The sequence below is a fragment of the Cinclus cinclus genome, chromosome 7 (genome assembly GCF_963662255.1).
Source record: "Cinclus cinclus chromosome 7, bCinCin1.1, whole genome shotgun sequence".
NCBI lineage: Eukaryota > Metazoa > Chordata > Aves > Passeriformes > Cinclidae > Cinclus > Cinclus cinclus.
Genome location: NC_085052.1, coordinates 32,009,244 through 32,024,758, shown reverse-complemented (window position 1 = coordinate 32,024,758; position 15,515 = coordinate 32,009,244). Strand labels below are relative to the sequence as shown.

General features: G+C 39.8%; 1 protein-coding gene across 3 annotated transcripts in view; it reads left to right on the top strand.

Moving 5' to 3' along the window:
- WAPL (WAPL cohesin release factor) overlaps positions 1-15,515 on the top strand; it is a 64,895-nt gene that overhangs the window by 20,964 nt on the left and 28,416 nt on the right. For 2 of the 3 annotated variants that reach the window (XM_062496922.1, XM_062496920.1), the window contains one exon: positions 2,855-2,970. In XM_062496922.1, the coding sequence (XP_062352906.1) occupies positions 2,855-2,970 (116 nt within the window). Of the gene's footprint in view, positions 1-792; positions 799-2,854; positions 2,971-15,515 lie in introns of all 3 variants that reach the window. The other variant, XM_062496921.1, reaches the window with a different exon arrangement.

Genomic DNA, 15,515 nt, shown 5'->3' with positions numbered 1-15,515 from the left:
AATTCCTCTGTAGCAGCCCAATGAAGCAAAATCCCCTTTGGCTTGTGAGCCTCCCAGCTGGATTCCACCAGAATGCCAGGGGCTAAAAGTATGCGTGTGACTTTCCTGCATTTGAAACCCTACTTTTGTCATTTCAGTAGCCAGAGTATAGGATGCCTCCAGTGAGGAAAGCCTTTAATACTGGAAGAAAGTGACTGACTTGACTGTAGTAATCAATGGGGAGTTGTATCCAAGAGAAATCTGTATTGCAGCTTAGTGTTTTGGTTTGTAAATCAGTTCTCAATACATCTTAACCTTTGTGTCATTGGTTGATTTTTCCTTTCAGTGATCAAGGTGAGATTCCTGTAATCTTTTTAGATAATGTAGCTTTTGTATATCAGCATCCAGCACTCAGTTCTGGTGAACCAACTTGCTCTGGTTTTGTTTTTTAAATTCCTATCCATTTTCCCAAAAGCTGAGTCATCTTCATTGGGCAAATATTTTATGCTAGTTAAAGCTATATCAAAATCCTCAAAGGCAGAGTCCTGTTTAGACTTCAAAACCTTTTGCAGAATTACCCTGAGACACTAGAACAAAACGTTGTTCCCCAGGAAACGTGCTGTGGTTGTTAGTTGGTCTTTGAACATCTTTCTAATTTTAGCAAAGAGAGACAAATTATCTTAAAGATTATAAATGCCTTGAAAATGATTGGACAGAGGAAAAAATGGCCTTAGGTGCTCCCATACTAAGGAAAAGGTCAATATGACATATTTCTCTGTGAGGGGGCAAAAACCTCCCCAAAAAGCCATACAGGAGAGAGTCAGTGGACATCAAGCTTCAGTGGGGTCACTGCTTACCAAACTACTTGTGTGTTTGCCTCACTCACTTAATGTTAATAAAAGACTTCTCCTCCCGACCTTATTTAGTTTAGATTTAAAAGTCTGCTAAGATAATGTATGCAGAATGCTTTTAGGGTACCTAGAAAGCCTGCAAAAGCACTGCTCAAACCAGAAGCATTCCATAGAGCTAGTAAGCGTTTGATGTGCCAGCAACATCAGAAGATGCAGAATTATCCTGTTGTAAGTAGGAGTTGAAATGTTTTTATCAAGAAGTTTCTTTGAATTTAAAATCACCGAATTTAAGTGGGATAGTTCAGAATCATGTAGGAGTAGAATTCAAACAAGGAAAGTTAAGACAGTGTTAAAATTGTGGCTTAGTTGATCCAGAGCTTTGTTAATCACTATTGAAGGCAATGCCAGTCCAAATCTTAGCACAGGGCACAAGGTACTGTTCTCAGTTGATGAGAAACACAAACATTTTGTGTTCCTAGAGTGACTTACATATTTGTAATAGCTGTGGTCAAGTAAATTACTTTTTAGCTTTTAATCTACAGTAGGAGGGTCCTGTCAGTAAGGGCCTGACTTCAGAAATATTTCAGGATTTATAACAATGTCTATCAAAGTAATTTGATTTTACTCCTTAAATTAGCTTCAGCAAGGACTGAGTTGTCTTTTGCATAGATTTGGAAGTCGTTTTGCTGTATTTAATAGAAATTGGTCTGTAGTATTTTTCCTCAGTTACATTAATTTTATCGAACATCTTTTAAAGTCAGTTGTTTTCAGAGGGGCTGTTGATGCTTGTGTTCTTAGGCTCTTGTGCTCCCATGACACAGCTACACTGAAAACCAGTGGTATAGAATGTGAGAGGCTGGTTCCAGGAGGTGCCTTGCAGCAGTCATCCTGCCTGTCCTGGTGCTGCCAAGCCTGTTGGACTTTACTGCAGTTTGGGAAACTTTGGAGCTTTAGTTTAATAATACTTCTGTTCCTCAGACACATTTTGTATCCTTGAAATGCCATTAGAAATTTGGTTGCCTGCTTTGCCTTTGCTTGCCTTCTTACCCAGCTTGGCTGGCCCTGTATACTTGGGATTAGAGTAACTCATCCTACCTGCTTATGTTTTTGCAGTGCACTTTTCAAGCAGCAGCAAAGCTTCTCAGGAATAGATTGGTTTTCTAAACAGTTTGTCCGATGAAAAAGTGGTTTTCTGTGCCTGTCTTTATTTCCATCTTGAAATTTGTGGTAACTTTTGGTTTGTGCCAAGTAAACTCTTTCCTTTGTCTCCAAGGGATAATGCTTCAAATAAAACAACACAAATTAAAATAAAAAAAAAAACCCAGCAACAACAAAAACCCCAAACAAACAAACAAAAAACCCTAAGGATAAGCATTTAATTTAATGAGTGAATTGCAGATTTATAGTCCAGGATGGGGTACTGGATTCAGTATGTATAAGGCAAGTATGTAATCCATTGAAAGGCAGTGTCAGCAGTTCCTTCCAGCTGACTCCTTCCTGAGCTGATCACTGTATTTTTTTTTCCTGTTTACAGCAGAATAAGCAGATATAAACAGGCTGCCTTCATGAGAAGTGAAGCAAGATCAATTATTCCATTTTGTAATTGTAGTGTGTTCTAAATCTGTTAATCTCACACTTTTGAAGAACCCAGTCAACTGCTTTATTCATCTGCTGCTCAGGGTTGTAGCAGTAAGGCAGCCATTAGTAAGCTCATGTAAAAGGTACCCTGGGATTTACAGGAGGGATGGGAAGCAGTGGCCTGAAGCTTACCCAGTGGGCAAGAAGTGCTGTAATAGTTGTGACTGTGCACCTTGTGCTTCTATGTATTGCTGCAATCCAGTCAGCAAGCCTGAGCTGCATCCAGGACTGTGCTTGGCATTAAAGCTGATTTTTTTTGATGAAGATTGATTGTTCATTATGTAATGTCAGAAGCTATACATGTGGAATTATCAGATGCCAGAACTGCTCGAGCAGTTCAACAGCTTTTAAAATGGTTGTTTCATGTCTGTATTTACCTTTAACAGATCTGGAGTTTTCCGAGGATGCATCTGGTGTGCTTGAAGGCAATAAGAAAACCACAAATAAACAAGGTGATAAATCTAAGGAAAACACCAGGAAGATTTTTAGTGGGCCAAAGCGGGTGAGTAATAATGTTGAGACCAATAAAAGTTCTTATTTTACTGAATTCAATAAAATTGATGTTTCTTCTTATGTATGCAACAGGGCTTTTGTCCCAGTTTCTATCTGCACTTGAGATCATATGTTGGCCTTTATTATTATTTCTGGAAAAGTGAAATATTCAAGTGCAAAATTTTTGTATTTATTAGTGGAAGTTTCACTTTTCAGGTTCACATTACTGCTATGGAGAACCAGACTTGTAATGTAGATGCATTCCCTGGAGATGATTTTTAAAGCAAAGCATCAGTAAATTGTGTGTTTCACTCTGTGGTTTGTTGGTGTTTGGGGGGGGATTCTTTTTGGTCTGTTTTGTTTTCTGTCCCTGGAAATATCTTACTACAGGATTGAACTTTTCTTAAAACTTAAAATTGGGCATTGATATAGTCTTTATAAGGATAAGTGCCTTTATAGCATCTGGTGTAGTGAGATTTTCTTTTAGTTGGGAAAAAAAAAGTAACTGCCAGTCCCACCCCAATCTTCCTCAGCTGTGTAATATTCAGTATGAATTTGCCTTTTCATCACATGAAAAGAGCTTATTCATTTTCTTGATCTTAGAGTAATGTGGTTTATCTGTCATTATAAGGTACTCAGTTTTCTGAGGCTTCTAAAAATGTGCATACAACAGGAATTGAGTTTAGCCACCAGGTAAAAGTTTGCAATGGGGGATCCATGTAATCTCCATTAAATGCAGCTTTCATGACCCAAATGTGCAGGACAGCCATTTCCAATGCTTAAGGCCTTTTCATGAGCTTTTTGTGTAACTTGTTTGTGTTACTTGGTGACAGCAGCTCACAATGTCTCGCCATCATTGCAACCCACAATAAGCTTGTCTTTCTCCTTTCCCTTTGAGTTCCATAGGTTTTGCAAGACCTGGAAGTTGCATGATATTATAGAAACTGTATTTTACATGTGTTCAGTGTGCTCATCAGTCCAGCAGTTCAAACAAGTTTTTTAAAAAGTTTCCTAAGGAATTCTAATAATTCCTCATGATGGTAACTAATTACTTGTGTTATATGATAGTTTCACTTGAAGTAGTTTTTCAAGGTGCCTTTTTTTTTTGTCTTCCAGAACCAGAAGATTTATTATCTCCCCAATTGTGTTGATATATAAAATATAAAAATTTTTCATTTAAAAAAAATGGATTTGTGGGCAGAGAAAGGATGACAAATTTGGTTTAGATCTCAAAATGTGCAGGGGAATGTTTTCATGTGGGAGGATACCTGAACAGTAGGTCCTGTCAGTTGTGGTGCCCTTTGGAAAAGAAGTGTCACTTGTTGCTTTGACTTTGGACAGAATGAGAGGCTTCTCCCTCCAGAGTTTGAAGTCAGATCAGTGAGGAGGGTGTTTTCACAACTGAAATAGTATTTCTTGAAGATGGAAGTTCCTCAGCTTTTGCTGATTGAATAATCATTTTTTCAAATTCAGCTTCGTGTCAGTGAACACGTTACAGTACACTGAGAAACAGAAATACAGGAAGTGCAAATTTGACTGTAACTTCTTCAGTTGTATATTTTAACAGCATAAAACAGCTGTGGGTGTTCTGCTAAATACAGATTTTTTAAAAAAATTTAAATATATGCTGCAAATACTGTTCTGTAATTGCATTTCATGTGTTTCTTGTTTATTTTTTATTTAAATCCCTGAGATTTTATGTGAAAATGGTTCTAATTAATTTTGAATGTATATAACATGGAATTGCAGGGGAAGGGAAAAGCCTTACAGCAATATACTGTATAAGGGAGAATGGTTTCAACTCTAGAAAATTCTCAGTTGGGGATAAACTTAATTCAAGTGGGAAAGCTGGGGAAGAAACAGCTTTTTTGACCCTGTAGTGATATAATGGACCTAGAAGTAGATGTGCTGTAATTGAGATTCAGATTTTCAACTTTAATGTTCTCTAATCATACAGCTGTCACATGAAGTTACTAAAAAAGCTTGTAAAGCTTGTTCTGATGGCAATTAGAGATGCTGTAATTATCTTCCTGAAATACAGATATAGACTCTTAATCTTACTTGTATCTTAAGGGAAGTTTCATTCTGGGAATGAAAAAAAAGAGCTGAAAATATTAATCTGATCATAATAACTAAATGATCTTTTAAGAAAATCTCTGCAATTTCTTCACTGTCTCAGCACTGTTTGGGTTTTTTTTTTTTGGTAGGAGCTAGCAGATACAGTATTAAATATTTTGTTAGGTGATGTCCAGAGCTGCGAACACTGCATCAGATTGAGCTGCCAAGAAAAGAACTCTGTTACTCAGGAAGCAGCAGGTGCTGTCATTAAATTTCAGCAGATCCAGAAAGCTGAAGTATTATTTCCAGTCTGTATTCAGCAGATCTCTCCCCCATGGTTGTAGTTTTGAAAATTTGACCATTGTCTCCTAATGCTAAAGTCCAATTCTTGAAACTTTGAGTGCACGTACAATAAAATATTACTGACCTTGTTGACTTAGTGAATAACAGTGTTTCTAAACACTGCTTTTACTGTAGGGACTGAACTCACTGCCTGGTTGCAGTAGTCACAGACAACACTATGGGTGAACAAAGTCTCAACCAAAGCCATGCTTTTAAATGAATTTAACCTCTTTATCCTGAGCCTGAGTTACAGGAGGAGTGTTACATTCCATAGCAACATAATTAAGTACTTACAGTACATAAATATTGGCATTACTTGACTTGCAAATTACGGGTGTGAGGCATACATGAGTAACATCTGCCGAAGTTTGTTTGCAACTGTTTACAGTTTTAATTCAACTGGTTGGGTAACTCATGCTCTAGCATGTCAGGTTTGGGAGCACTGGATACACCCACCTGCTGGCTCCTTTGAGCTCAGTTCCCCTTCTACAGATGAAACTAATTCTCCATTAGCAGGCAAATCCAATAGAATAGGCAAGAATTTTTTGTTGCTGTAGTCTAAATCTGCTGAGACTGAAGACTTGAAAATATGGTGTATAAAAATTATTTCCTGAGACTTCTTGCTCCTGCTGCTTTCACAACAGATTTTAGCTAGAGTCAGCAAATGAAGGAAAACAGTTTTTGTAGGAATACTCTGGAAGTTTCCTCTGGTCTTGTGCAAATTAAGTCTCCAAATAGGAACCTGGAAAAAGCCAGCTTAAAAGTGTAAGATAAGGAGGACTAGTCTATCCCCCCCAACATAACCTTTTGATCCATCAGCCCTAAAAATTAATTATTTTATGTCACTTCAGTGTTTGTGTTGTCCAGTGTGTCATTAGGGGCCACCAAATCCTCTGAGCAGCACATTTTCTGGAATGGCCCCTCTGCTCTTAAACTCAAAATACATAATGAATGATCTGCAGCTCTGTGCTGATCCTAGTTCTGCCTGTGGCCATGGGATGCCAGCCCATTCATGGTGAATACTGATTACCTTTGAATATTTTAAGGTAAGAATTTAGATAGAGTTGCAAATCATACTTGAAAGATATGGGAGCCTTTCAGCTTGAGGGGTCTGGGAGGGGGGCAGAAACTCTAATCTTTCTGTTACTGCTCTTCAGGGCTGCTGAGACATGTGGGAAGAGTTAGGGAGCTGCATGAAGGAGACAGAGGAGGTATAACAGAAAAAAGCACTGACTCTCAAGCTGGCACAACTGGAAGCAGACTCAGTCTTAATGTTTTCTCAAAGTAGCATGAAATTTCAATTAGATTAGTACTTTATCGGGATATTTTTCCCTTATGCCTTAGAATAGGTGAATTATAGAAACAAGTCTCTTGAAATTAGTTTCTTAGATGCTGAAATCTTTCGCACTGAGTATATTTCATAAAGCTTCCATGCTGCTATAGAAGGCAATTTTAGCACCTGTAAAATACTGACCTTTTCTTGAGAGATTGCATGTGTTTTTTATGATTGGTAAGATGAGGAAGAAAGTTCTCACTGTATGATCAGTCTACATTGGTGATTTGTGGACTACTGATCAAACTAAAAAGTAACCTGAAGGCTTATTCATTGCTTAATGACTTCTGACTCCAGTTAAAATGGGCATATTTCAATTAAATATTCACTTTTACAATGAATATTTACTGCTTTTAAATTATTTGAAGCTAGCTTAATTTTTTTCTTACTCTCCTACATTGCTATGCCTGTAGAAATGTCTTTAAATTCCCTTGTTGAAATCTTAGCACTAGAAAACCTGCCTGGCTTGTGAGTGTGTGCACATTCCCAGCGAATGGGGATAAATCAGTGGGCTTTTTCTTCCCTCTTCTTGTGCACACATTGGCTTGTACAGGATAAGCTATGGAAAAACCTCTTAGCCACTAACTTGATGTTCCTGGTGTTTCCTTTGATCCATTCAAATACTGGACCACAGAGTTTGCTGCGTGTGCTGGTGTTGGCTGGAATAGAGTTAATTTTCTTTAGAGGAGCTTTTACAGGGCTGTTCTGGGTTTGTGCTGAGAATGCTATTGGTAGTGCTAGGATGTTGTTATTGCTGAGCAGCACTTACACAAAAGAGCCAAGGCCTTTTCTGTTCCTCATCCCACCCTGCCAGCCAGGAGACTGGGGGTGTGCACGGAGGTTTGGAGGAGACAGCTGGTGGCAATGACCTAAGGGACATTCTATACCATATGGCATTGTGCTCAGCAATGTAAAAATCTGGAGAAGAAGAAAGGGGGAACACACCTTTGGAGTGATGGCCTTTGTCTTCCCAAGTAGCTGTTATAACAGATGGAGCCTTGCTTTCCTGGGAATGAACAACTGCCAGCCCATATGAAGTGGTGAATCAGTTCCTTGTTCTGTTTTCCTTGCATCCATGGCTTTTGCTTTCCCTGTATAACTCATGCCTTTATCTCTGTGTTTTCTCACTTCCACCCTTTGGATTCTCCCCCCTCCCACTGGGGGTAAGCAAGGAGCTGGGTGAGGCTTAGTTGCCAGCTGGGGTTAAATCACAGCAGTCCTTTTTGGCAGTTCTCATGAGGCTTAATGGGTTTAAGATAGTGACAGATTGATCTAGCACATCCCAGTCAAAACGGATAGCTGTCAGTGCATTTTAGCTATTAATTGACAGGTGTCTGCCTGCCATGGGGTCCCCTTGCCTTGCTGTGTGGCGTGGCATTTGGCTTTCACTGCTTACTGTGCCTGGGAACGTTTTGGTAACAGGGCTTTTAAAGTACTGTTAAAATTTAGTATACTTTAGTACACTCAAGTGGAGTTTCTTGAAAGTTCCTCTACTAGTGTGGGCTGCATTTGCCAGGAAAAGATGAGATCTTGGACTATGCGGGGGGGAAAAAAAACCAAACCAAAAAACAACAAAAATACCCAGTCCCAAACCCAGCAAAACCCCGTCTACTGTACGGACTGGATTTATCTGAAACAGGCAAAAGATACTGACAGAACCACGTAGTTATGCTGCTTTTGCTCTTCCTTTCAACCAGCTCCCTCCTGTTTCTTTGTGCCTCCAGTTTCCCAACCTTGTGTATTGCTATAAAAATAACTCACTGGAAAGGAAACATTTAACATTAATCTTGGTCCAGTTTACTGGGAAACTCTCAACTATTGTATCTACTCAGTTGAGGGGACGAAAGAAGAGAGAGTAAGTAATCTTAACCTGGTTAAGTCAACATTGCAGCTGAGAAATGCTCACCAAACACAGCGGCGTTAGCAGGATTACATGCAGCACTTTGATCAAGTGACATTAGTGGGGTTAGTCATGACAGTAGTGTCGAATATATGAATGGAAGCATTGCTGAATTCAGACATGGCTTAGCCAACAGACTGCTGCTGAACTTTGTATCCAAGGGCAAAACTTTGAGCCTGTCATAACCCTGTAACTATTGCTTTTCATGTTTTAGTCAAGTTTTCAGAATAACTTCTGTACCAAACAAGGTACAGAAATGTGTGCAAGATTTCCGAGTGTGGTCTTTGGACAGGTAAGTTGGAAAGATGTTAAATCAATATTGTGTAAAGAGAACTTATTTCCAATTACCAAGTGCTGAACCAGGAAGAAGTTTTCTTTTGTTCTTCTGTATGATTTCAGTCTGATCTGCCACTAGTCCTTAGTTCATTATTTAAATGCATCTTTCTTGTCCTATAGGCAGGGTTTTTTTCCCATGAGGAGGTCAATTTCATCATGGAAAATAACACACTCCTGTTATAAGATCAGAAACTGTCAATACCTGGAAAAAAACCCCAACCCTGATGTGTGAGCCTCTGTTTCTAATAGCATTTGTTGCAATACATGTTTTAAGGGTATAAGAGATCTTTTACAGTTTGGTGGGAGCTTTCTCCTCTGGTGTTTCATGCTGGCTGGAAAGACCTATAAATACCAGTTTGAAACAAATGCTGGTTCTAAGTAAACTGGGAGTTCAAGATGAGAAGCTTATACCTGGTCTTTGAAAGTATTTTGAAATTGGAGAAGTACGAACCCGTGCCCTCTCTGGGCTGGCTGAGTAATCTTAGGGCTAATGTGACACTGACGTGTGCGTGGGAGGGGACAGAAACTAGACTGCACTATGATCTGTAGTTTTCCACTTAGCTTGTGTTATGCTTTACAGTAGATATTTATCAAAGGCATCCTGCGAGTAATGTTTCTTTTTGCTGGCCTGCAAACAAATCAGCCTTTCCCCAAATCAGGTTCTTAAAGAGTTTTCTTTGTTATTTAATTTTTAAGTTCTAGAGTATGTGAACATTAGTCTATCTTAAGTGCTCTAACCTCTGTGATTTGTTTTATTACTTTTCCATAACTTACTTCAAATAAATAGTCCTGACAAAGCAGCAGAGGAATCATAATTCAAAAGTTTTGCTTTCAGCCCTTTCTCTACATATAATGGTAAGATCAGAATAGACTGGCCAGGGCTCATTTTAAAAAAAATTGCTTGTCTTCATCTTGCATAACCTTTAGCTAAAGTGTGTCCTACTCTAAGGATGAACAGTTGTAATAAAGCATTTCTTTCAGTGATAATAAAGTGCAGATAAATATGCACATTGAGCTGCTCTTTGCATCCTAATTTAGAGAATCAAAATTGCTTGTTTTTGAGAGGAAATATTATTAATTGCCATAAGATGTTTTGACTCTCTAGAGGAGTCCAGCTGAATTTGGGCAGTTGAAACACTCTCTGACCTCTCAGTTCAGTGGTAAGCCCAGTCTGTCTGTCAGCAGGCTGACAAACGGTGCAGGGCAGAGCTGACAATCTGTGACTGCCTGTTGCTGCTTCCACAGTGCATTCCTTTCATTTGCTGGTTGGTGCTTCTGGCAGATTGGCTGCCCAGTCCTGAACTGGCTTTTGTGGGAAGTTTTTTGTCCAAATAGATTTTGTTGGAATGATAAACAGGAGATGAGCTGTTATAAGTTCCAGCCAGTTATAAGTGTGTTATAACTTACAACTTGTGTGTTGTAAGCAATTTTGATACTGCTGGAATAATTTTTTTTTAAAGATAAAATATGAAAAAAGGTGAGAATAAATCTGTTCAACAGCTGATTTGTTAGAAACCAAAGCCTCATATTGACACTTATTTCACCGAACATTTGCAAAGCCAAATTCTTCTATAAGCATATTTATTTAATCCAAGTGCTTCCAAGTGCTTACCATTTAGGGACTTTGTAAATTATTATTAATGTAAATAGACCAAAACCAATTCTTAATGTGTAAGCTAGTAAGCACAATACTAGTCAGGACTGGCAGGTTTTCAGATTAGTCAGCTAAATTGAAGAGTGAGATAGCTGCTGTAATTTTACTGAATTGAGTTGGGATTTAACACCTCAAAGCCATCTCGGAGTGAAGGCAAATGCTGGGATTTGGTCTCCTCACTTCAAGATAATAATTTGATGCTGATCAAAATTATTTTGTTGTCACTCCTTCATGTTAAACTGTGGTGAAGAGAGTGTTCTGGTAGATGCCAAGCTGGGATCCTTCCACCTGGTAAAACTCTTTCCTCAAGTGTCCTCCATATGAAGCTGCTGGGTGGAACTATGGTAGCAGCATTCTTGGAACTGCCTCTTTTCTAGGTTGTGTTGATCAAGACGTTGGCAGCTTTGTCTGAGAAGGGTAGAGGTGAAAGTGAATGTAACAGGCTAAGTCCTCATAGAGGCCAGAGGAACAAATGAAAAATAAGCATGGCAATCCTTCTCCCCATGTGCTTACTAGGCTTTTTCAGGAAGTAGAAAAATCAAGTTGAATGGAGAACGTTTATTGTCATGGTGGAAACGTGGCATTTTATATTCCAGTTCCTACTGGTATTAGCTCTAAGGCAAGAAGCAAGGATTGATTAAAGTATTTTTGAAATTAGATTCTCTATTGCATCCCTACATTCCCTGCAAGGAAACTCATGCACACCTCAGTTCCATAGGTCCAGTAATTAATCTTTTAGTAATTTGGCAATGCTAGATTGCTGTGTAGGATAAGTGTTCTATTGCACAAGGTCTCAGTCCTGTAGGAAGTTCTAAAATGGGGGGAAAAAAACGCTCAAAGGGATTACAACATACCAGTTTCATTTGCCACTGGAACTTGCTTTATATGCAGACGAATATGCAAAACTGTCTTCATAGCTCCTGTGTACTGTATGAGCATGGCTAGTTCACTCACTCTGTCTGTGACTTGATGAGCATTCAATAATTGCTCCATGAGAGCAATGTGGGCGTGTCTTGGGGGAAAAATTGGTGGTGTTGAGGGCCAGTTTCTTTGTTAGACACATTTCAAAGTTTTTACTTGGAATTAGCTTTATATCGACCTTATCTTGGCAACGCCTTGTGACAGGTGGCGTGGGGTAGGTGCTCTCTGGAGGTGCAGCTGAAATTGGGTTGCATGGGGAAGTGGTCAGGTCAGCATCCTCAGCTGTGACTGAGGACATGTGGGAGGTTGGTTTGGACAGTGTTTTTTACTGATCTGAATGGGAATGTTTCTGTGGGTGTACACACAGCCCAGCCGTACGACCTCTGGAATTACATTGCAGTCAAGGCTTTCCTGTTAGTAGATGGATACACTTTGGGTAGGTTAGGATTAAAAGGAGGAGGCAAGGGGGATGTGTGTCCGTGTTTGCCTGCTTCTCTTTGCCTTTTGCAACCAAGAGAGGAGGAAATTTGTGTGAGCACTTCTGCTGGGAAGTGCTTGTGCCAGGGTGTTCCTTGAACTGCAGGTTTTTCTTTTCTCTTGAGCAAAGCATTATGTTTCCAGTATTGTGGTGATATGTCTAAACTATTGTACCCTGTCCCTTTTAATTAGATTTAATAAAGGTTTCAGGCCAAATTAGTGACCATAACCATATGGCTTCTGCTTCTGAGCTGACCTTTGAATACACTCAGCATAAGCAGCGTACAGAAGATCATTGGCTATTTCTGTTAATGAATCTCATTTATCAGTTTGTCCTTTTAAGTTCTGTTTTCATGTTTTACTTGGGTGTTGGATCCATCATCTTGTTTCGCCCTGTGGACCTCCTTTTGAGCTTAAGAAAGAAAAAGCATTTTGCAGTTCTTCAGAAGTTTGATGCAAGAAAATCCTCTGTCATTTTTTCCCTTGCTCCTTGTGTTGTCTGATACTCTTAAAACTTGACTAACAGCTTGTAGTTCTCTGGCTATGTGTGTGCATAATGTGTTTTGTGTTTAAATGGAATAGCACCTCATAATTAAGTGATCCCTGCAGTGGTTTATTTGTACTTATTTGCTACTTTGATCCAAATAATGGAGATGCAGTTCAGATTTTGAACACTGCAAAATTACTTGGTACTGGTTTTAAACTGCTGTTGGAAACTGCTTACCTGGAGTCCAAATTAACTTCTGTTTCTGTTCTATTAACGTGGCTCAGCCTATGCTAAATTGATACTCCATCTTCCTGTTTTGAAGCGTGATTTCTTTTTCGTTGCTGTGAGTGATGTTTGTTCCTTTCCCTTTTCAAAAGAAACAGTCCACTGTCAATATTTCTATGTTGTATAACATGCTTGTTACCTTCCTCCTGCTCAAAGTGAGACATGCAGGACAGAATAGTACTCTTAATGATGATGAATACAGAACGGTAACTCATATTTAGTTTCTTGGGGTTTTTTTGGAACTTGTTGTTTTGACAAGCATCTGGCATACAGTGTCACTGAATGCATTTAAGGTATAAATGATTCATTTATCAGGATATTTGTTAAAAATGTTCTGGCGTTTTATTTTGCCATTGTCTTCTACCTTGGAAAGCATTCTTGCCTGCCAATAGACACGCTTTCTTGTTTTGCTAGTATTTTCTGTGTGACTCGTCCCTGGCTCTTATTTTCTGCTATTCCTACATCTGTGAATGGCAGGCAGTGCTGCATCAGTATGTGCAGAGTGCCAGCTCTTGAAAATCTCAGCTTTGAGGCTTTCAGGGATGGGAGGTAAAGCATGACCCATAGTTCATGCCATTTGGAGATGATCTTATGCACAGAGCTGTCTCTTTTATTTTGTACAATCCCTGGCATTAGTTCTGGTTTTGTATGTGCACTTGCCCTCCCAGAATCATATGCTGAGTCCCACAGTACCATATGCTTTATACCTACCCTGGAATATTTGCAGTCTTTCAGGCATGTATATCTTTCTTTGTAAGCAGCTGTCAGTTCTAGATGTTTGGAAAAAGGAAACTCCTCTGCTATTCAGTAGAAGCTTTTACAGCTGATTAATATTGCAGAATTTACTTGCTTTAAGAACACAGAATTCAAAGGAATGATGTACTTCCACTTGCATCTATTCCAGGTTAGTCCTGAGAGAAGGAATTATTAAAGAAAAGTGTGCATTATTTGAATAGTTGCAAGCTTTTCTTGTCTTTCAGAGGAAGCTTATTTTATTATTGGTGCTTAAATATCAGTGTTGCTTGTTCAGGGAAGCTTGTTATCACAAGCATTTGAGTTGCCTTAAAAAAAAAAAAAAAGCCCCTAAACCAACCAGACCAACCTTTTTGCTTTTGTGATCAAGCCCTTCTGAAAAGTCTTTCTTCATTAGCATTCATTTGATCTTTGATACTTTTCCTGGCTTCAGTTCTGTCACACAGTAATCCAGAGCAAGTCCACATGGTGCTCGCTGGTTGGTCAGTATTGGCACAGTTTCTTTGCAGTTGTTCTGGAAATTCATCCTAATTCTGTGCTGCAAGGGAAAATGGGAAGGTTGCCTTAAGAGGTGATTGGAAAGGAGGGATGTGTTTGCTGTGTTGAAGTCCACAGGAGCTGTAAGAGATCTCCGAAGTCTCTGCATTAAGGTGTTGGAGCTCTTCGGAATTTCATCGGGAAGCGGTGCTGGATTTTTGCAGGTGTGTTTTGCTGGACCAGCTGTGTGCAGGCAGTGTGAGACTGACCAGATAGCAAGTGGTAAGGCATCTAAGGAAATACAGCTGGGAAGGTGTGGAATCACAGGCCAATCACTCGTTTAGATCTTTTTTGATTTGAAGTGGAAGATACTACTAGCAATGTTGGCTAAAACTGACCTTCCATAGGTACTTGAGATTTTAAGGATTACTGTTTCCAGCTGCACTTCAGGTTATGTTATGAGAGAGCTATTAAATGCAGATATCCTTGTTTCTCAGAACAGGCATTTATTGGTGGCATTACTTGTTTTATTATGTAAACCACCGTAACCTTTTTTCTCTATTGCAGTAGAAATGGTTAAGTTGTAAAGTGCCACAAAACACTTTGGGATGGCCTGGCTTTTGATTTAGTAAGGGATTAAGGGAAATCGGAGAAGAAAAGCCCATTTTTGACTGTTAAACAAAAAGCATGCCATCTTTGGAAGCCTGTGAGCTCTGAGTATTTAGAAGGAATTTGCTTTTATCTGTTTGCCCTGTTGAACTCTTTCCTACGCATCAGCTGTTGCTCTGTGCTAAGGGAAGCACACTAATGCTGTGCGGCCCTTTTGGTTGGGCTGCCGCAGCTGTTGGTGCGTTTGTTGTAACTCCCTCCCCAGCACTGAACGTGCTTCCTGTGGCCTGGGCCTCTTTGCTGGGTGGGTGTGTGCGTGTGTGTGTGCATGTGTGTGTGTGTGTGTGTGCGTGTGTGCAAGCGCGCGTGTGGGTGGGTGTGCGCACAGTGGAGGTGATGGATTTGGAAAAGCCAAGGAGACTGCGTGTGCTTCTGTGGTGTGGGCAGCAAGGGAGTGGCCCAGCGCTGCCTGGCCAGGGCAAGCTCAAACCCAGCCTGACTCTGCTCCCCCCGTGCCGGCCAGGGGCTGCACTGGGCTCCTGCTGGAACACAAGGCCTGGAGGAAAAGGGATGCACAGGTGGGGCGCAGGCAGAGAATTTCACCCCAAACTGGTCTGATCCTATAAAATGTGGTACCGTGCAGGTTACTTGACGGAGTTGTGTTGCTTCCTTGAATAATCCTGTATACCAGGATAGGGCACTCAGAAACTTTTACCTTCTCTTCCTAATCTTAAATATGCACTGAGGCGAAGCGTGGAACAATTGTGAGCAACTCAAGGAACAGAAACACTCGGTGGTTCTTTTCCATTGCAGGTAGCTGTGGAATTGTATCTTCCTTAATTAAAAAAAAAAAAAATCTTAATTTGCAAATTGTCCTTCCTTTGTTCATTGCAGACCCTAAGTCAGATTCCAGATAAATATTT